The 23,323-nt window shown below is 38.7% G+C and overlaps 1 protein-coding gene across 3 annotated transcripts in view; it reads right to left on the bottom strand.

The window, feature by feature from the left end:
• Nucleotides 1-16,463: 16,463 nt before the first annotated feature.
• NKIRAS1 (NFKB inhibitor interacting Ras like 1) overlaps nt 16,464-23,323 on the bottom strand; it is a 47,225-nt gene continuing 40,365 nt past the window's right edge. The window contains exon 3 of one of the 3 annotated variants that reach the window (XM_053713014.1): nt 16,464-16,769. In XM_053713014.1, coding sequence (XP_053568989.1) covers nt 16,525-16,769 — 245 coding nt within the window. In that variant the 3' untranslated portion in view covers nt 16,464-16,524. The remainder of the gene's footprint in view (nt 16,770-23,323) is intronic. The other 2 variants (XM_053713013.1, XR_008402342.1) reach the window with 2 other exon arrangements.

Here is a 23,323-nt window from a genome sequence, read left to right on the forward strand (position 1 = left end):
TCGTCCACTAAATGAATTTCCTTTCTCCATTTTGCAGTTAATTTAGTAGTATTGCTATTTCCTTCCTTTTTAAGAATTAACCTGTACCAGTATGATATCGAGCAGATCCCATTTTTACATAAGTTTATCCATGCTTCTATATCTTTCCACTGTTGTGATGTGGATTTCAATTTGTGTAAGGTAAAGTAATGTCTAGCTTGACGAAAAGCAAAGAAACGTTTGTTGTCAATGTTAAACTGTTGTTTGATTTGTTCAAAGGACTTAATATTAGTTCAATTATGCTCAAGTATTTGAGCAGTATATTCTAAACCTTATTGTTTCCATTGCTTAAAAATATTTGAACTCATCCCCTCTGGGAAATCCAGATTACCCATTAATGGAAGAAATTTAGAAAAATTAGGGAGGACATCTAGGGATTTGCAAACCTTTTACCGGACAATGATGGGATTTTTGAAAACTATATTTTTTTGATAATGTCTGGTAATTTTGTCACTGGTATATGAATTATTGCCTTTCCCGCGAAGGGAGCTAACTTTTTCTTCGATATCTTTAAGCATAAATTGGTCCTTTTCTGCAACCCAATCCACTACTATCTTTGCCATACAGACCCAATTGTAATGAGAGTAGGTTAAACCCTGTCATATTTTGTAATTGATTTAGACAATATATTGACATTTTAGCCTTTCCCTTTCCCCATAAAAACCCACAAAAGGCTTTAAGTAAGATTTAAATATGTGAATATTTTAATAATAATGGTAGATTTTGTAAAAAGTATAAAAGCTTGGGGAAGGCTACCATTGTTATCAGATTTATTTTAGCCATGAGTGTAAGGGGTAGAGTCGCCCACCACTTTAAGTCCATGCAGATTTTGTTAATGATTTCAGGATAATTCAACACATACCAGTTTTTCAGGGACCTCGAAATATTGATGCCCAAATATTGTATATGTGATTGAGCGTCTTTAAAAGTAGAGTTTGAATCAGATTGTTTATTTATCCATAGGACCTCTGATTTTTCCGTATTTACTTTATATCCTGTGAAGGAGCCAAAGTCCTTAAAGATTTGACTAAGAAAGGGGCCCCTCAATCCAAATTTTTTGAATGACGTATATAGGTGATCCCAACTCACATGATTGAACGCCTTTTCTGCATCGACTGATATTATAGCCCTACCCGTATTTACTTCTTCCCTTTCCTTATTCTCATCATGCGAAAAATAATCCAATGTAATAAGGACTTTTCTTAATTTGGAGAAAGAGGATCTGTGCTGCATGAACCCTGTCTGATCTGGATGAATTAGCTCCATTAGAAAGGTTTTCATTCTCCTAGCTATGATCCCTGTTAACAGTTTATAATCTACGTTAAGGAGCGAGATGGGGCGATACGAACTAAGCATTTCAGAGTTTTTATTCTTTTTTCATATTAACGTAATATATGATTTTGTAAATTCTTTAGTTATTTTCCCCTTTTGAATATATTAAAAGTTAAACAAATCAAGAAGCGGTCTATTAATCTGATCCGCAAGGATCTTCTATATATATATATATATATTCAGAAGGAAGGCTATCAGGACCTGCTGCTTTATTCTACAAAGCTTCTTTGATTGCTATATTAACTTCATCTATTAACTTCATCTAATTCTATTGGTCTATTGGTCAGACTGTAATTGAGGGAGTAAGAATTCATCCATAAATTATTATTTTTTGTTTATCAATTTTGTCTTCTTTGTACATATTTTTATAGTAATCTACAAATTCAGCAATTATTTCTTCGTTTTCTATAAATCTTACCCCTTTACTGATAATTGATTCTATTACATTAGTTCCTCTCGCCTGTTTGATCGTATTTGCTAGGTATTTGCCTGTCTTGCCTCCGCACCTATAGAATTTAGCACTAGCCTTTACCGCCTCTTGGGTTACTGTCTGTGTTAGATGAATTTCCCTTTCCTTTTTTGCCTTGAGATAATTATTCCAGTTCTTTTTTCCGGGATTTAATAGATATGTGTTATATGTATTTCGTAATTGATTCGCTAATTGGATATTCCTAGCATTTAATCTTTTCCTCCATTGACATAAATAAGCTTTGATTTCTCCTCTTTACACAGCTTTTGAAGCTTCCCAGTATGTTTCTGGGTTCGATACAGAATTCTCATTAACTGTTCTAAATTGTAACCAAATGCTCTGTAACCAATTGGTGAATTTGATATTTGAAAATATATACTTGGGGAAAATAAACTTGTTAGGTTGAGGTATCGAAGGCCTCAGTGGAATATTCAACAATATGGGGACATGATCAGATATTAATATTGGGTTAATGGTAGCTTTTAAATTCAGACCTAGTATTTTTTTATTTATTAGGAACATATCGATCCTGGAAAAAGACTTATGAGTCTTCGACTCACAGGTGTATTCTCTCTGGTCTGGATTCTGAATCCTCCATATATCTTTTAAATTTAAACACAACCTAAATTTTCTGAGGATTTGAATTCCCCTATATATGTTTTTTTATGTGAAAAAAAACTGGCAATTAAATTAAAATCTCCCCCTACAATGAGTTTTCTATATGTATATTCTGTAAGTTTTTTTGTAATTTTATCCCAGAATGATTTATCTGGTGAGTTAGGACCGTAAAAATTACAGAGTATAAGTCTCTGGTCTCCTATTTGGATTTGAATTATTATGTATCTACTATCTATAGCTATATCCTTGCTGATTATTTAATACTTAAGCTCGTTGAGGAGTAGTATAGCTACCCCTTTTTTCCTGTTTGAGCCTGATGTGGCAATAACTTCTCCTACCCAACTAGTTTTCAAATTTCTTTATCTCGAAGGTGTGTTTCTTGTAGAAATGCTATTTTGGCTTTCAGGCTTCTAATATGTTTAAAAATTAGTTTTCTTTTAATTGGGGTCACCACGCCTCTAATGTTCCAAGAAACCAAATTAATTAAAGTCATATTGTAAAAATCGAGATCTTAGATCGGAAAAAAGGTTTGGTATAGTACTAACGAGGGGGTAGGGGGGGTAGGGCAAGAAAGGTAAATAAAAAAAATTATACAAATATATAAACACATAAACACTATTAGGTCATTTGAATCAACCATATTTAAAATTTATAAATCTTTAAGGAATATTTTTGCTTCCTCAACTGAAGTGAACGTTCATTTTTCTCCCTCTTTTTAAACTTTATAGCAAATGGTATAGCTTTTTGCTGGCTCTAAAAGTCTTGATGAGGTTGTACAAGCGTCATTCGGGCGAAATTAGAGCAGACAACATCCGTGTATTCACTAAGTAAGTGAGATGCTTCACTAGTGTGTAGTCCCATAAAAGTTTTCCAGAGTGGAGCTATTTTCAGAAGAGTTGTCTTCACTGAATTCATACATGGATAGAGGGGGGTATTTATACGTAGTTAATCCAGTGAGAAAAACATAAACATGTGCAAGTCACGGAGAAGGAGACCAAATAAAGTTTTGCCCTTTGTGATATCAAGGGCTATCAAGCTTGTTCTTAAAGGGACATGAAACCCAAATTTTTTTCTTTCATGATTTAGAAAGTGCATGCAATTTTAAACAACTTTTTAATTTACTTCTATTATCTAATTTGCTTAATTCTCTTGATATACTTTGCTGAAAAGCATATCTAGATAGGCTCAGTAGCTGCTGATTGGATGCTGCACAAAGATGCCTCATGCGATTGGCTCACCCATATGCATTGCTATTTCTTCAACAAAGGAAAGCTAAATAATGAAGCAAATTAGATAATATAAGTAAATTGGAATGCTGCTTAAAATTGTATTCTCTACTTGAATCATGAAAGCAAATGTTGGGGTTTAGTGTCCCTTTAAGCCTAGTTTTTTAGGAGAGTCTTTAATGTGTAGGCTCTTTTTTTCTCCTTTCCTTTCCTCCTCCTTTCTCTTTCCTTTTATATTAAATCTCCACAACACAGCATATATCTTGTGACTTTTTGTAGTACTAAATTTTGGCACAAGGTAAATCAGTTCAGTATTGCGTCCTGTATATCAAATAAATTGTTGTACTTACAGTTTTAGAGCATGGACCTCTTTCCCTCATCTTCCTGTTTTTCAGACAGGGTTAACTCTCTTTTGAGATGGTTTATAGCACTGTACTTGCACCTCAGTTTGTGTTTGTTTCCAAAAATAAAAGGGAAAAAAAACAATACAAACAGACAGGCAAACCAGAGAAAAAATAGAAGTAAATAGACAGCACTAGAAATAAAAATATGTAGTGCCTGTGGCCAGCCATGCTATATAGGCCAAGATTGGACTTCCCACTTGGATGCAGGTTTTTGCTCCAATTCAAGAGGCTCTTTCACTCGAGCCAGGCTTCCAAAAAATGGCACCATACAGCAGTGCCACTACAAAGTGGTCTGGATATACTCCCAATTCTGTGACTGGGGGAAGTTATTGGTATGGCCGACTAAGCAAGTTACTCTATCCTGGGACCGTAGCCCCTCTTCCTGCCGTCGCTCCACCTCTGCCTCAGTAAACAGCACCTCACTTTGGTCCTTCTGTTACCCTCCCAGGCTATGGTCAGCTAGATTCGGTGTTTCGAATGCCGCTTCTGGAAAACCTTTTTTTTTCAGTTACTCTGCACGCTAGTATTGGAGCAGAGTAGGCTGCTGAATCCTGCAGTGGTTAGAGAGAACGGCTACACACTTGGTTCACTGCCTCGTGATCTCCCTTGCGTCACATCCGATATAGCGCATGTGCAGAAGTCATCCTACTATAAATATTTGAATGATATATTCAATATGTACAAGAACAATACAATAATTTGTGTGTTATTAGTTAAGACAGATTGGTTTTGTTGATTACATCAAACCAGATTTTAAGACAAATTTATACATAAATGCAGTCATTTATAAAGGGTTTACATACTTTTTCTTATGCCTGATGAGACAGTGAGTTTATATGCAGAGAAACGTGTTGCAGGTATATAGCAGTGTTTCACTTTATCCCCTTTTTTGTACTAGCATTTGTTTCTTCTACAAGATATGACGAGTCCACGGATTTCATCCTTACTTGTGGGATTTATCCTCCTGCTAACAGGAAGTGGCAAAGAGCACCACAGCAGAGCTGTATATATAGTTCCTCCCTTCCCTCCACCTCCAGTCATTCTCTTTGCCTGTGTTAGTAATAGGAAGAGGTAAAGTGAGGTGTTAGTTTTAGATTCTTCAATCAAGAATTTTTTTATTTTAAAATGGTACCGGTGAGTACTATTTTCCTCAGGGAGAAATGGATTAAGGAATGAAGAAATTTTTCTGCCCTGAGGTTGATGATCTTAGCAGACGTTACTAAGATCCATTCTGGTTCCCACAGAGCTTCTGAGGATAGTGCAAGAAAAATCTTCAGTGTGGAGAACGGTGTCATGCTACAAGCAGCATGGAGGTATGTTCAGTCTTTTATTTCTGAGGAGACTTGTTATATCATAACTGGCTGACATTATTCTCTGTAAGGGAAGGGGTAAGCAGTAGACCTATATGGATTAGGATGTTACTAAAATTCCTGTTTTTATTCATATTGATACTACGGTTATGTATCTCTATAAGGTGCTTGACACTGGGAGAGGCAGCTGTGACACATATATTTAATATTGAATGGCTGCAGTTGTGATATAATTGTGAGTGAAGGGGACCACATGGCTTATTACAAACCACTTCCCATGCGGTTAGACAGAATGTTGATGCGACGTCCATGATGGGCGGGGCCTATTTCGCGCGCTCAGACGCATAGTTTCTTCTCTCTAGAAGGCAGCAGGCACTTGCTCTGGTGGGACCTAAAGTTGAATTTCAGTCACCGGATCATTATTGAGTCAATCTTGAGTACCCTGGGGGCAGGTAGGCGCCACAGCAGAGCTGTGATGAGGTGAAGGGGCTGTTATCATTGTTTAAAGTTTATTTTCAAAATAAAAAGACTCTTTAAAAGATGATTTAGTCTTTTCTCAAATGCTGCAATAATTTTTGGCAAATTTGATCTGTTCTTTGTAATTTTTTAGTGCTAAAAAAAAATCGGTTTTGGGCAGTACAGAAAAATTGTTGCGCTTTTATTATTTAAAGGTGCAATACATTTTTTTCTAAAATTTTTCTGAAGCAATAAATAAGGTTAAAAATGACTATTGTGACTATTGCAAGTCTGTTTAACATGTCTGAACTTGAGGAAACTCCTTGCTCTATGTGTTTAGAGGCCATTGTGGAACCCCCCCTCTTACTTTGTGTACCTCTTGTACTGAAAGGGCCTTACAATGTAAAAAGCATATTTTATGTAAAGAAAGTGTGCCTAAGAATGATTCTCAGTCTGAAGCGAATCAGGATATGCCGCATAATTCTCCCCAAGTGTCCCAACCTTTAACGCCCACCCAAGCGACGCCGGGTTCCTCAACCGTGTCTAATTCATTTACTCTGCAGGATATGGCTGAAGTTATGTCAACTACCCTTACAGAGGTATTATCTAAGTTAGTGTTACAGGGTAAACGCAGTAGGACAGGGACCAATGTTAATACTGAGTCCTCTGATGCGTTGTTGGCTATTTCCGATGTGCTTTCACAGGGATCTGAGTTGAGGGATCAGGGAACTTTTGTCTGAGGGAGAACTTTCGAACTGGGAAGTGTGTTACCTCAGACAGATTCGGACGTCATGTCCTTTAAATTTAAGCTGGAACACCTCCGCCTGTTACTGTGGGAGGTCTTAGCGACTCTGAATGACTGTGACCCTATTATGGTAGAGAAATTGTGTAAAATGGACAAATATCTGGAAGTTCCCACTTACACTGATGTTTTTCCGGTTCCCAAGAGGATCTCGGAGATTATTAAGAAGGAGTGGGACAGACCGGGTATACCGTTCTCTCCTCCTCCTAACTTTAAGAAAATGTATCCCATATCAGACACCATTCGGGACTCTTGGCAGACTGTCCCTAAGGTGGAGGGAGCTATATCTACCCTGGCTAAGCATACAACTATTCCTATTGAGGACAGCTGTGCTTTCAAAGACCCTATGGATAAGAAATTAGAGGGTCTTCTAAAGAAGTTATTTATTCATCAGGGTTTCCTTTTGCAACCGACAGCCTGCATTGTTCCAGTTACTACTGCAGCGGCTTTCTGGTTTGATGCCTTAGAAGAGTCTCTTAAAATTGAGACTCCTTTAGAGGATATTTTAGATAGAATTAAGGCTCTCAAGCTCGCTAATTCTTTTATTACAGATGCCGCCTTTCAAATTGCTAAGTTGGTGGCTAAAAATGCAGGATTTGCCATTTTAGCACGTAGAGCGTTATGGTTAAAATCATGGTCTGCTGATGTGTCATCTAAGTCAAAGCTCTTGGCTATTCCTTTCAAGGGTATAACCCTATTCGGGCCTGAGTTGAAGGAAATCATTTCTGACAGTACTGGAGGTAAAGGTCACGCTCAACCTCAGGATAAGTCTGTTAAGATGAGGGGTGAACAAAATAATTTTCATTCCTTTCGGAACTTTAAAGGAGTACCCTCTTCTTCCTCTTCCTCCACAAAGCAGGAAGGGAATTTTGCTCAGGCCAAGTCCATCTGGAGACACAACCAAGCTTGGAACAAGGGTAAACAACCCAACAAGCCAGCTGCTGCTACAAAGACAGCATGAAGGGGCGGCCCCCGATCCGGGATCGGGCCTAGTAGGGGGCAGACTTTATTTCTTTGCTCAGGCTTGGGCAAGATATGTTCAGGACCCCTGAGCACTGAAAATCGTGACCCATGGGTATCAACTGGAATTCAAAAATTTTCTCCCAAGAGGGAGATTTCTTTTTTCATGATTGTCTGTAAACCAGATAAAAAGAGAGGCATTCTTACGTTGTGTAAAAGACCTCTCTACTATGGGAGTAATTCGTCCCATTCCAAGACTAGAACAGGGACAGGGGTTTTACTTAAATCTTTTCGTGGTTCCCAAAAAAAGGGAACGTTCAGACCTATTTTAGATCTCAAGAGTCTAAACAAGTTTCTCAGAGTCCCATATTTCAAGATGGAGACCATCCGAACAAGTTTACTAATGATCCAGGAGGGTCAATATATGACTACCGTGGACTTGAAGAATGCATACCTTCATATTCCTATCCACAAGGATCATCATCAGTTCCTAAGGTTTGCCTTCCTGGATAAACATTTTCAGTTTGTGGCTCTTGCCTTCGGGTTGGCCACAGCACCCAGGATCTTCATGAAGGTTCTAGGGTCCCTTCTGGCGGTTCTCAGGCCACGGGGCATAGCAGTGGCGCCTTATCTGGACGATATTTTGATTCAGGCGTCAACTTCATCTGACAAAGTCTCATGCGGACACAGTGTTGTCCTTTCTGAGAACTCACGGGTGGAAGGTGAATCTAGAAAAGAGTTAACTAAATCCACAGACAAGGGTTCCCTTCTTGGGAACTCTGATAGATTCTATTGACATGAAGATATTCCTGACGGAGGTCAGAAAGTCAAAAATTCTAAATACATGCAGAGCCCTTCAGTCCAATCCTCGGCCATCAGTGTTTCAGTGTATGGAGGTAATTGGATTGATGGTGGCGGCAATGGACATCATTCCATTTGCTCGGTTTCATCTCAGACCACTGCAACTTTGCATGCTCGGACAGTGGAATAGGGACTATGCAAATTTATCTCCTCCAATAAATCTGGATCAGGAGACCAGAGACTCTCTTCTTTGGTGGTTGTCGCCGGATCATCTGTCCCAAGGGACGTGTTTCCGCAGACCCTCGTGGGTGATAGTGACAACGGACGCCAGTCTACTGGGCTGGGGTGCAGTCTGGAATTCCCTGAGGGCTCAGGGTGTATGGACTCAGGTGGAGTCTCTACTTCCAATCAATATTCTGGAATTGAGAGCAATATTCACTGTGCTTTAGGCATGGCCTCAGTTGGCTTTGGCCAAATTCATCAGATTCCAGTCGGACTACATCACGACTGTGGCTTACATCAATCATCAGGGAGGAACGAGGAGTTCCTTAGTGATGACAGAAGTATCCAAGATAATTCGATGGGCGGAGGCCCACTCTTGTTATTTGTCAGCAATCTACATCCCAGGAGTGGACAACTGGAATGCAGATTTTTTAAGCCGACAGGCTTTTCATCTGGGGGAGTGGGAACTCCATCCGGAGGTATTTGCCTCACTGATTCTCCGATGGGGCAGATTGGAATTGGATCTGATGGCATCTCGACAGAATGCCAAGCTCCCAAGATACGGATCCACGTCGAGGGATCCTCAGGCCGAAATGATAGATGCCCTGGCAGTGCCTTGGTCGTTCAACCTAGCTTATGTGTTTCAACCGTTTCCTCTCCTTCCCCGGGTGATTGCTCGGATCAAACAGGAGAGAGCTTCAGTAATTCTAATCGCGCCTGCATGGCCACGCAGGACTTGGTATGCAGATCTAGTAGACATGTCCTCTCTGCCTCCGTGGAAGCTTCCAGTGAGACAGGACCTTCTCATTCAAGGTCCTTTCCAACATCCAAATCTAATTTCTCTGCAGCTGACTGCTTGGAGATTGAACACTTGATTTTATCTAAACAGGGTTTCTCTGATTCCGTCATCAATACTTTGATTCAGGCACGTAAGCCTGTAACCAGAAAGATCTACCATAAGATATGGCGCAAATATCTTTTTTGGTGTGAATCCAAGGGCTACTCATGGAGTAAAATTAGGATTCCAAGGATTTTGTCCTTTCTCCAAGAAGGATTGGAGAAAGGATTATCAGCGAGTTCCTTAAAGGGACAAATTTCTGCTTTGTCCATTTTGCTACACAAACGTTTGGCAGATGTTCCAGACGTTCAGTCTTTTTGTTAGGCTCTAACCAGGATTAAGCCTGTGTTTAGACCAATTGCTCCGCCGTGGAGTTTGAATTTAGTTCTGAATGTTCTTCAAGGGGTTCCGTTTGAACCCATGCATTCCATATATATTAAGTTGTTATATTGGAACGTTTTGTTTTTGGTTGCTATTTCTTCTGCTCATAGAGTTTCTGAGCTTTCAGCATTACAATGTGATTCGCCTTATCTTATCTTCCATTCTGATAAGGTGGTTTTACGTACCAAACTTGGGTTCCTTCCTAAGGTTGTTTCTAATAAGAATTTTAATCAGGAAATCGTTGTTCCTTCATTGTGTCCTAACCCTTCTTCTAAGAAGGAGTGTATGATGCATAACCTGGATGTGGTCCATGCCCTGAAGTTTTACTTGCAGGAAACTAAGGATTTCCATCAATCATCTTCATTATTCATTGTATTTTCTGGAAAGCGTAGGGGTCAGAAAGCTATAGCTACCTCCCTTTCTTTTTGGCTGAAGAGTATCATCCGTCTGGCATATGAGACTGCTGGAAAGCAGCCACCTGAAAGAATTACGGCTCATTCTACTAGGGCTGTGGCTTCCTCATGGGCATTTAAAAACGATGCTTCTGTTGAACAGATTTGCAAGGCTGCAACTTGGTCATCTTTTCACACTTTTTCCAAATTTTACAAATTTGAAACTTTTGCTTCTTCTGAGGCTGGTTTTGGGAGAAAGGTTCTTCAAGCAGTTGTGCCTTCCGTTTAGGTCTCTGTCTTGTCCCTCCCTTTCATCCGTGTCCTGTAGCTTTGGTATTGTATCCCACAAGTAAGGATGAAATCCGTGGACTCGTCATATCTTGTAGAAGAAAAGTACATTTATGCTTACCTGATAAATTAATTTCTTCTACGATATGACGAGTCCACGGCCCACCCTGTCATTTTTAAGACAGATTTACATTATATTTTTTATAAACTTCAGTCACCTCTGCACCTTTGGCTTTTCCTTTCTCTTCCTAACTTCCGTCGAATGACTGGAGGTGGAGGGAAGGGAGGAGCTATATATACAGCTCTGCTGTGGTGCTCTTTGCCACTTAAATCCCACAAGTAAGGATGAAATCCGTGGACTCGTCATATCGTAGAAGAAATTAATTTAGCAGGTAAGCATAAATTTACTTTTCTATACATAATTTTATTGTTTTAATAAAATTGCATCTGTATTTTTATTATGAGTGCTTGTACTTATGTTTTGTTGAGCAGCAGCCTGTCATCCACTAGACAACTGGGAACCATTATCCAGCCATTTTGGATGTTCCAGGAACCTTGGATCAGTGAGCTGGTATGCTGTGAATTGCTACACTGGAGTACTTATTTAAAATGTGAGTACTCTGTCACCAGTTGCGATTGATATGCACATGTGGTGCCTTCTTTGTTTTGTTGATGCTTTTATAGAACTTTATCACTGTGAGTGGAAGCAGAAGAGCAGCTCTTGAGTGAAGATTATCTGTTGGAGATTTTCCTCTTTACCATATGAGGTTCATTGACCTTTGGGTGATTTGTTTTTATTTTGGGATATTGTTGGACATAGTTTGTATTATTGTATTTTTGTATCTCCTATTTTGTTCATATAATTACTTTTGTTTAGTTTTACACCTGTACTTTAGCACCCCTAGCAATTTGATATTGCATTGTGGTTTTATATTACTTATTATCCTTATTATTTGTATACTTGTGCAAATCTGTCATATTTGTGCGTGCTTCTGATCTTACAATCCAAAACATCGTACCTAGGTGTATTTACATCTAAATTTCAGACTGGCCACTCTTGAGCCTACAGAGTGACACATTACACATTAAAACTGTAAAATGCAGTGCCTTCTGTCACTCAATACCAAGCTGCCTAGGATTGAAGGTGCAAACTAAATAATAAACCTCTTATTTCATTTTAAGAGTATACCAAAGAACCCCCCAAAGTATAAAGAACAAAATAGAAATAGGGAACACCCCTGCTGAGAATTAGTGGCCACTCTTGGACCGAAGATGTCAAATGTAAATGAGGGGTGAAGATTAGGGGGAATGTTAACATGGCCTCACTTGGGCCCAATACAAAAATAGGGAACTAATGATAAATGCTGAACCCCCTAGAATATATATGAGTTAAGGTAAAGCGTACCCCAGTTAAACATGTGTGGCCACTCTTGGACCATAGGTATTAAATATAAGCAAGGGGTAAGTGTTGGGGTATATAGTAGTAGGATCATATAAGATTGTCTTACTAAAATTACAAACTATATAGTGCACAGTACAGTCTTGGGCCTCTATTTACACATAAAACAAAAACATTTCTGTAATATGGGGTTAAATTTTGGGACCACTCTTAGACCTTTGAAGTGTATCGTCCACCTAAGCAATAGAACTCCTGGACCCCCAGTAAACCCTATAAAACTATGTATTGCAGTTTATTGAGACTTTATAAATAATAATAACTTCCCTGAGCAGCCCAAAGTCACAAATATGCTATCTTATATAGGTTATATACACTCTATAGTAAGGAACATGTCAAATTTTAGAACACAGTACACAATCATTACAGCTTAGTGTTCCGGGGCTTGTAACAGAATCAAATGACCTTTGTTACAACACAGAGCTGTGCATAAACTAATATATTATCCTTTACTATAATTATATGGACTAAGATGGTATTGGGGCAAGAGCTGCAGAAACATATATAGTGTACATACATTAGGGCACCTAGAGTCCAGGACTTCAGTAGGAAATAGATGAACACAGTTATCAGATCCACAATTAAATGTTACAGTTCTCAGCTCTGTGACCTCTGATAAAGGCATCAGGAGCACAAGCAAAGTGCCACATATATAGTACAGAGTGGTAAATCCTAGTATTATCTGAATAAAGTAGTTCACAAAGAAGGGGGACCTGTGAAAGTGAATCTATGAAAATAAATTTTAGATTCCCAAACAGCACAACAGTTTAGTCATGATGTTAACAAACCCAAATAGGGAGCTCATCCCTCAAAGTGTTAGGCATATCATTAGTTTATCTAAATTGGCAGGGTCTGTGACCAGATGGAACAGTGAATCTAAAGAATAACCAGGAATTTACATTGCCGGGCTGTAACACATTATAAAATATGCTATTTAAAAATACTGTTAGTTATAGAAAACTGACTACATGCCATCAACCTCTAACAATAAACTAGACATTTCTCTAGTCTAAGCACATATATTATTAAGCTAACAAGAGGGCAAACCAATTAGAAACAGAAAAAAAAAAGGCAAGTATTTAGTGTCGGTGGTATCTTCAGGTGGATATCTTTCCCAGGGACCAACAACAGAATAGAATAGCCACCTCTACTAACTGACTCCAGTCCTGAAGGTTATGCAATGTCTCACTCCCCACAGGAGATGGAATGCCACAAAATATAAGTTCCATTTCAGGCCTCTGTTCTTCTCTTGCCAGCGCTGTATAGAACGAGCCTGCAAACTGACCACTCTAAGAAGAGACCGCGTAGCATGCTGCAAGTAGGGAATACAGTGTCCCAAACTTGTTCCAAAGTGTTGTAGTGTATTGCCATCCGTAGGTAAAAAGGATCTTTTTGAGGTCGCCAAACCTAGCTAATCCCCTACATTTGCCTCATCCCCATCACCCTCCAGAGGGCCGGCCGCATCCTCAGGGATATGAGACAAGGCAGGATGCAAAGCTCTCTTGTAGGTACTTGGTTGCGCATTTATATTATCTGTACTCTCAGAAAGGGCAGCTCCGCTCTCCCGCAACAAAACTGGCTCTCTGACAGCTCTCATTTCATGCTCCTGCACAGTGTAAATTTGCCGCTGTTCCCTCCGAGGAGAAACAGCCTGATCCACACTCAGTTCAGGATCCAGTGCGGTAGTTTGAGATTCAGCTGCGAATGGTTCCATGTCTGATTGTAGCTTAGATAGAAAACGGGTAAACTTAGCTTTCAAGTAGGTAGGTTCACATGACAGTGCAAAGCCCACTCTGTTTTGTGTCTCTGCACTTATCTCCCCTGTCTTAAGTGCCCAGCACTGTGTATAACCGGTTTCAGGGGAAGCACAGCATTTATTCACTTGCGTGTCATCGTGCTGTAGGTCGCAAGCCATCTTCCCGACCACACTGGACTCCGCATTATCCTCTTCTGTGCCCTGAGCCCCTGCTATTGCCATGAGGCGATCAAATCGAATATTCATTTGTCGGTCAAATTTAAGAAATAAGGCTTGCACCTTTAGATATAGTGACTCCTCCACGGCAAAGAAATGCTGAAGATTTTAGGCAGAGGATTTCAATATTCTCTGCTTACCCGGTTTCCCGGGGGAAGCTGAGATCTCTCTCCTTTGAGGCCGCCAGAGACACTCCATGTTGTTGTTTTTTAAGTAGTTAGGATTTAGCTATGTTACAAAGTGTCCTTATAAGTGCTATAGGCGAAGGTTGCCATTCTGCTAAAATTGAGAACACTCTGTTCCGTTACAGTTGTAATATAGTATAAATGAATGTATCCTTGAGTGGAGTAGCCAGAGATGTTATAACCCTGAATTGAATGGCATTTGATTATTAAAGTAAGGTACGCTATCAATCTATGTTTACATTTGACAATCATATGGTCCATGACCGAATTAGCATTACTAACACACGCCCCTATGAGTGATCACTATAGGCTAGTAACACCTCTTAAAATTACGTCGCAAGACACTGGGAGGCAATCAGGGGATTACCCCTTTTGATTGGTGTAGTAAGGACCAATAGAGTTAGAGATCGCTGGGCAATGTATTTGTTCAGAACACGGTTAACCTTCGCGCATGCGCACTTGTATGTAGAGGACACAGTTTTAGGATTTAAAAGTCTTGGTTAATGTATTGTATGTTTATACACCTGATGAAACGGTTGTGTTGGACCAAAAAACGTTGTGTACAATATTAAAGTCTTTTTAATACCATTTTAAACAGACTGTGCTCCACGACTTTAATATCCATCAAACAGATTTGGTCATAATACAGATGATCTAGTATTTTATACCTCTTGGGGTATACACCATATGGAGGGTACTGCAATTGGACTATCACTTTGGTTCTAAGGATCTCTGCTTTGAAATCTGACAGGGAGTGACAAATCCTTACAGCTCTTTAGGCTACTACGTATTGGACAACATTACCAGAGGAAGTTGTCTGGACGGCTTGTAAGAGTCCAGGAGGCAATTGTGGCACTTCTCAAGTGTCTTACATCCTGTAAGTATTGTAGTATCTGCGCTAACTGTGTGAATGAACCACTGATTGTGCACTATGGTGGTGCCTTCTTCTTTTCTCTTCTAATCTCTGTAGATTTTTGTCTTGATACCACCAGCAAGATTCAGAAGAAGCTGCTTGCCGCTAACACTTTGAGATCAATGGATCTTCATTATCTTTGATTTGGGATTTTTTTCAAGGATTTGGGACATTATCATTCTTTGATATAGATACGTTTTCCAATTACCATTTTTATATGTTTGTGTATTAACTATGTTATTCAATTCACATTATTTGCTAACACTTAGCACCGCAGTATATTGTATGATATCAGACATTTGAATGGTGGTTGTTTTATCACATTACAATACCCTACACTGTAATAATTTTGTTACTTAACTCACCTCATTTGCTATCACTTAGCACTGTAGTTTATTGTTTGATCATAGCAATTTGAAGGGTTGTTGTATCATGACAATATAACACTCTTTACATATTATTGGTATTATGGATATATATCCAACTTATATATTGCACATATATATATATATATATATATATATATATATATATATATATATATATATATATATATATATATATATATATTCTACCTAGGTTTAGATTTTAACTAAGAATACTTAGAGAACAAAGCAAAATTGATGATAAAAGTAAATTGGAAAGTTGTTTAAAATGTTATGTCCTATCTGAATCATTAAAGTTTATTTTTGACTAGACTGTCCCTTTAATAAATTATTGGATGGGCTTATGCATATGCCACTTGTTCTTTAAATTCTGTTCTGTAAAGACATCTGCATATTACTCCTAAAGCTACTACACTTTCCCTTAGAGACTTTAAGGTATATAAATAATTTATATAAATCACCTCTTATATAAAAAATTACATACTAAGGTAATGAAATCCTTCCTGGTAAGATTAAATTTGTCTGGAGCACCAAGTAATGTTTTAGTAGCCCTCCTTTGAACAATCTTTAGTTTATTTATGTTCTGGAGAGATTGTCCCATAACACTGCACGATGGTTATGATTGTCCCTCATAAAACCAAGCAGTCTTTGACTTTATATAAAACGAAAAAGTTACCAGAACATCCATTATGGCCACGCATAATAGCCAAAACGTAAAAAAAATATATTTTATAGATGAAAGCCAGGTTGTTGAGTGTCAAGCAATTATTTCTAAGATAAAGTGGCATAACTGATTAAAGTATCCAATAGGCTGGAGTGTGGCAGAATCAGACAAATATGACAGAGTGTCTAGCTATGGGGGAAAATGCAACATTAGAATTGTGCTTTATAGCGTCAGTGCATCAGCACAATATAGAGGCTGCATAAACATTTAATGAAAAGTATTTTTCTGTACAGTTTAAAGCCAAACCATAATAAACTAATGAATGCCTGGACCAGTCAGAAATACAATCTTGTTAATAATGACACTTTTGTCCCACAATTTTATTAACGATAGCTAAATATTCTAGAGTTTTAATTATCAGAAGAAGGGGTTCCTTTACTTTTTCTTCCAGGCAATGGGAAAGTGGATTTGCCTTGAGGTTGATTGAGTTTGCTGGATAACGCTGTAAATGGTTCAATTAAAGTCTTCCTTTCGGTCACTGACACTTCCCATAATTTTACTCTCTCGCTTCTAGCCCACTGCTGCGCCATGTCAGAATCCACTTGTCTTTGCTCAGTGAGATCAGCTTTGTTTCCCAAAACTATAATTACAACCTTTGGGTGTGAAAAGAAATATGGTTAGACAATCTGATAAAGAGTTTAGATTTTGAAAATACTTTGTAATTTGCACAGCTCATATTTGCTGGTTAACAATATAAGTAATTTAAAATCCTTAACTGCCTTCCTAAAAATCTTCATGCAAAACAAAATACTAAGAGGATTTAGAACTGCCATTTCATGAGCAAAAAGTAGTTATTGTGAAGTAGCTCTTCTCTGCTTTAGTTAATTAGAGAAAGATATACATTTGCCCCTGGACCTATCAAGCAATCACTTTGCAGTATGTACTAATTGCTCTGAATTACACAATACATCCCAGACTCTGGGGAAGCCATAAACCTACAGTTTCCCAATTTAAATTCCAGTAAATGATGGCAAAATAAATAAAACAGTTTCCAATTACTTGTGATATCCTCTACACTGGGTATAACATAAATTATTAGTATTAGCTCCTTAAGGATTATTTTTTTATGTGAAATAGCTGGTTTTGCACTTTGAAACCACAACCTGAGCTTGCCAGGAGTTCAGACCTCCTTATCTTATCACTTTTTATACACACAAAGGCTTCCTTTTCTTATCTTTCAAAACTCAACACTTAAAAAACAAATATTTTTAGCTTTTAACCCTTCCAACTCCCACTTGGAATATAATTTCTTCTGCTGGCTGTGTCTACATAGCTTTTCTATAGCTAATACTTAAAGCGACAGTTAAGTCAAAGTTCTACTTAAATGTATCATGACATTTCAAATAACTTTCCAATTTATTTCTATTATAATATATAATACTCTTAAAAACAGGGGCACTTTAATTCATTAAAGATTACAATGATGCTTATTTTTTAAAATACTTACCTTTACGTTATGGTAAACATAACGCTGATACTCCGCCCACATCTGCTGCTTTATTAGAATATCAATGATGAATCCGGCTTCCTCCAATTGTTGTGTGCCCCCTTTGGCGTCCAGCTCGTGGGGCAACACAACGATAGGAGGAAGCCGGTTTTAAGAGTATTATTTAATACTGGCCTTCAATTCGTTAAAGTTTACAGTCAATTTAAAGAGCAATCCTCGTTGAGTTCATGAGTGTTCAATTTTTTTTTAGCCATCTGGCAGCTGTGTTTGCAACAATGTTTATAGCAATGTTACAAACACTGCTGCCATAGGCCTAGATTTGGAGTTCGGCGTTAGCCGTGAAAACCAGCGTTAGAGGCTCCTAACGCTGGTTTTGGCCGCCCGCTGGTATTTGGAGTCAGTGATTAAAGGGTCTAACGCTCACTTTTCAGCCGTGACTTTTCCATACCGCAGATCCCCTTACATCAATTGCGTATCCTATCTTTTCAATGGGATCTTTCTAACGCCGGTATTTAGAGTCGTTTCTGAAGTGAGCGTTAGAGCTCTAACGACAAAACTCCAGGCGCCTGAAAATAGCAGGAGTTAAGAGCTTTCTGGGCTAACGCCGGTTCATAAAGCTCTTAACTACTGTACCCTAAAGTACACTAACACCCATAAACTACCTATGTACCCCTAAACCGAGGTCCCCCCACATCGCCGCCACTCGATTAAAAATTTTTAACCCCTAATCTGCCGACCGCCACCTACGTTATACTTATGTACCCCTAATCTGCTGCCCCTAACCCCGCCGACACCTGTATTACATTTATTAACCCCTAACCTGCCCCCCACAACGTCGCCGCCAGCTACTTACAATAATTAACCCCTAATCTTCCGACCGTAAACCGCCGCTACTTACATTATCCCTATGTACCCCTAATCTGCTGCCCTAACATCGCCGACCCCTATATTATATTTATTAACCCCTAATCTGCCCCCCTCAACGTCGCCGACACCTGCCTACACTTATTAACCCCTAATCTGCCGAGCGGACCTGAGCGCTACTATAATAAAGTTATTAACCCCTAATCCGCCTCACTAACCCTATCATAAATAGTATTAACCCCTAATCTGCCCTCCCTAACATCGCCGACACCTACCTTCAATTATTAACCCCTAATCTGCCGACCGGAGCTCATCGCTACTATAATAAATGGATTAACCCCTAAAGCCAAGTCTAACCCTAACACTAACACCCCCCTAACTTAAATATAATTTACATCTAACGAAATTAATTAACTCTTATTAAATAACTTATTCCTATTTAAAGCTAAATACTTACCTGTAAAATAAATCCTAATATAGCTACAATATAAATTATAATTATATTATAGCTATTTTAGGATTAATATTTATTTTACAGGCAACTTTGTTATTATTTTAACCATGTACAATAGCTATTAAATAGTTAAGAACTATTTAATAGTTACCTAGTTAAAATAATAACAAATTTACCTGTAAAATAAATCCTAACCTAAGATATAATTAAACCTAACACTACCCTATCAATAAATTAATTAAATAAACTACCTACAATTAACCTAACACTACACTATCAATAAATAAATTAAACACAATTCCTACAAATAAATACAATTAAATAAACTAGCTAAAGTACAAAAAATAAAAAAGAACTAAGTTACAAAAAATAAAAAAATATTTACAAACATCAGAAAATTACTACAACAATTTTAAACTAATTACACCTACTCTAAGCCCCCTAATAAAATAACAAAGACCCCCAAAATAAAAAATTCCCTACCCTATTCTAAATTAAAAAAGTTAAAAGCTCTTTTACCTTACCAGCCCTGAACAGGGCCCTTTGCGGGGCATGCCCCAAGAATTTCAGCTCTTTTGCCTGTAAAAAAAACACATACAATACCCCCCCCCCCAACATTACAACCCACCACCCACATACCCCTAATCTAACCCAAACCCCCCTTAAATAAACCTAACACTAAGCCCCTGAAGATCTTCCTACCTTGTCTTCACCATCCAGGTATCACCGATCCGTCCTGGCTCCAACATCTTCATCCAACCCAAGCGGGGGTTGGCGATCCATCATCCGGTGGCTGAAGAGGTCCAGAAGAGGCTCCAAAGTCTTCCTCCTATCCGGCAAGAAGAGGACATCCGGACCGGCAAACATCTTCTCCAAGCGGCATCTTCGATCTTCTTGCATCCGGTGCGGAGCGGGTCCATCTTGAAGCAGGCGACGCGGATCCATCCTCTTCTTCCGTTGTCTCCCGACGAATGACGGTTCCTTTAAGGGACGTCATCCAAGATGGCGTCCCTTGAATTCCGATTGGCTGATAGGATTCTATCAGCCAATCGGAATTAAGGTAGGAATATTCTGATTGGCTGATGGAATCAGCCAATCAGAATCAAGTTCAATCCGATTGGCTGATCCAATCAGCCAATCAGATTGAGCTTGCATTCTATTGGCTGTTCCGATCAGCCAATATAATGCGAGCGCAATCTGATTGGCTGAATGGTTCAGCCAATCGGATTGAACTTGATTCTGATTGGCTGATTCCATCAGCCAATCAGAATATTCCTACCTTAATTCCGATTGGCTGATAGAATCCTATCAGCCAATCGGAATTCAAGGGACGCCATCTTGGATGACGTCCCTTAAAGGAACCGTCATTCGTCGGGAGACAACGGAAGAAGAGGATGGATCCGCGTCGCCTGCTTCAAGATGGACCCGCTCCGCACCGGATGCAAGAAGATCGAAGATGCCGCTTGGAGAAGATGTTTGCCGGTCCGGGTGTCCTCTTCTTGCCGGATAGGAGGAAGACTTTGGAGCCTCTTCTGGACCTCTTCAGCCACCGGATGATGGATCGCCAACCCCCGCTTGGGTTGGATGAAGATGTTGGAGCCAGGACGGATCGGTGATACCTGGATGGTGAAGACAAGGTAGGAAGATCTTCAGGGGCTTAGTGTTAGGTTTATTTAAGGGGGGTTTGGGTTAGATTAGGGGTATGTGGGTGGTGGGTTGTAATGTTGGGGGGGGTATTGTATGTGTTTTTTTTACAGGCAAAAGAGCTGAAATTCTTGGGGCATGCCCCGCAAAGGGCCCTGTTCAGGGCTGGTAAGGTAAAAGAGCTTTTAACTTTTTTAATTTAGAATAGGGTAGGGAATTTTTTATTTTGGGGGTCTTTGTTATTTTATTAGGGGGCTTAGAGTAGGTGTAATTAGTTTAAAATTGTTGTAATAATTTTCTGATGTTTGTAAATATTTTTTTATTTTTTGTAACTTAGTTCTTTTTTATTTTTTGTACTTTAGCTAGTTTATTTAATTGTATTTATTTGTAGGAATTGTGTTTAATTTATTTATTGATAGTGTAGTGTTAGGTTAATTGTAGGTAATTGTAGGTAGTTTATTTAATTAATTTATTGATAGGGTAGTGTTAGGTTTAATTATATCTTAGGTTAGGATTTATTTTACAGGTAAATTTGTTATTATTTTAACTAGGTAACTATTAAATAGTTCTTAACTATTTAATAGCTATTGTACATGGTTAAAATAAATACAAAGTTGCCTGTAAAATAAATATTAATCCTAAAATAGCTACAATATAATTATAATTTATATTGTAGCTATATTAGGGTTTATTTTACAGGTAAGTATTTAGCTTTAAATAGGAATAAGTTATTTAATAAGAGTTAATTAATTTCGTTAGATGTAAATTATATTTAAGTTAGGGGGGTGTTAGTGTTAGGGTTAGACTTAGCTTTAGGGGTTAATCCATTTATTATAGTAGCGATGAGCTCCGGTCGGCAGATTAGGGGTTAATAATTGAAGGTAGGTGTCGGCGATGTTAGGGAGGGCAGATTAGGGGTTAATACTATTTATGATAGGGTTAGTGAGGCGGGTTAGGGGTTAATAACTTTATTATAGTAGCGGTGCGGTCCGCTCGGCAGATTAGGGGTTAATAAGTGTAGGCAGGTGTCGGCGACGTTGTGGGGGGCAGATTAGGGGTTAATAAATATAATATAGGGGTCGGCGATGTTAGGGCAGCAGATTAGGGGTACATAGGGATAACGTAGGTTGCGGCGGTTTACGGAGCGGCAGATTAGGTGTTAAAAAAAATATGCAGGGGTCAGCGATAGCGGGAGCGGCAGATTAGGGGTTAATAAGTGTAAGGTTAGGGGTGTTTAGACTCGGGGTACATGTTAGAGTGTTAGGTGCAGACGTAGGAAGTGTTTCCCCATAGGAAACAATGGGGCTGCGTTAGGAGCTGAACGCTGCTTTTTTGCAGGTGTTAGGTTTTTTTTCAGCTCAAACAGCCCCATTGTTTCCTATGGGGATATCGTGCACGAGCACGTTTTTGAGGCTGGCCGCGTCCGTAAGCAACTCTGGTATCGAGAGTTGCATTTGCGGTAAAAATGCTCTACGCTCCTTTTTTGGAGCCTAACGCAGCATTTGTTTGAACTCTCGATACCAGAGTTAAATTTATGGTGCGGCCAGAAAAAAGCCCGCGGAGCGTTAACAGCCCTTCTACCGCCAAACTCCAAATCTAGGCCATAGAATGCTAAAGATCTGTGCACAACTAAGATATCAGCCTACCTACGTTTAGTCTTCAACAAAGGATACAAAAGGAACAAAGTACATTTTATAATAGAGCATATCATTTTAAATAACTTTCCAATGTATTTCTATCTAAATCATGATTGTTTCATTTTGACTTTACTGTTCGTTTAAGTATTGAAATTTTCAGTACATGTGGGGGATACAACAGGCAGAAGAAGCTATTTTAAATGACAAAAAAAGTATATATTATATATAAAAAAAAAAAATTGTAAACAATGTAATACACTTCAGCTGGTAAAATGTATAATTGGGGACAAATTAACCATTTACCGCCATTATATTCCATCCAAACGGCGCTGGGCTTTAGCTCCGTTAGGACGAAATACAACGTCATAGCTATTGGATGCCCTGAAGCCAACTGCGCTTCCTGGATTTGATCGAGATCTGGAGGGCGTTCCTAGCGTCATAGGGACGCTCCCCAGACTCGATCCCATAATTGAAATCTTGCGATCGCAGGATTTCAATTTGTCTACATCAGAATGTTATTCCGATGTAGACATTATGACCCTGTCATGAAAGGGTTAAAAGGAAAGAAAATTTAACAGCACACTGCCCCTTTAAGCATTTTGTGGGATATTACATTAAAAAGTTTAAAAAGTACCCTTAATTAAAATGGACAAAAATTAAACTTTAACGATTCAGATAGAGCACTCAATTTTAAACAACTTTCCAATTTACCTTCCAATAACAAACTAATGTGCACATACTTTTTATATTTACACTTTTTGAGTCACCAGCTCCTACTGAGCATGTGCAAGAATTCACAGAATATACGTATATGCATTTGTGATTGGCTGATGGCTGTCACATGGTACAGGGGGTTGGAAATAGACAGGAATTTGTCAGACAATTCTCATTTGAAGTTCAGGCTAAGTTATAATGCATTGTCTTTTTATCATGTATTAGGTTATTATGCAAATTGACTGTATTTACTAGTCCTTTAACCCCTTAATGACCACAGCACTTTTCCATTTTCTGTCCGTTTGGGACAAAGGCTATTTTTACATTTTTGCGGTGTTTGTGTTTAGCTGTAATTTTCCTCTTACTCATTTACTGTACCCACACATATT

This window comes from Bombina bombina, chromosome 5 (assembly GCF_027579735.1).
Source record: "Bombina bombina isolate aBomBom1 chromosome 5, aBomBom1.pri, whole genome shotgun sequence".
Lineage (NCBI taxonomy): Eukaryota > Metazoa > Chordata > Amphibia > Anura > Bombinatoridae > Bombina > Bombina bombina.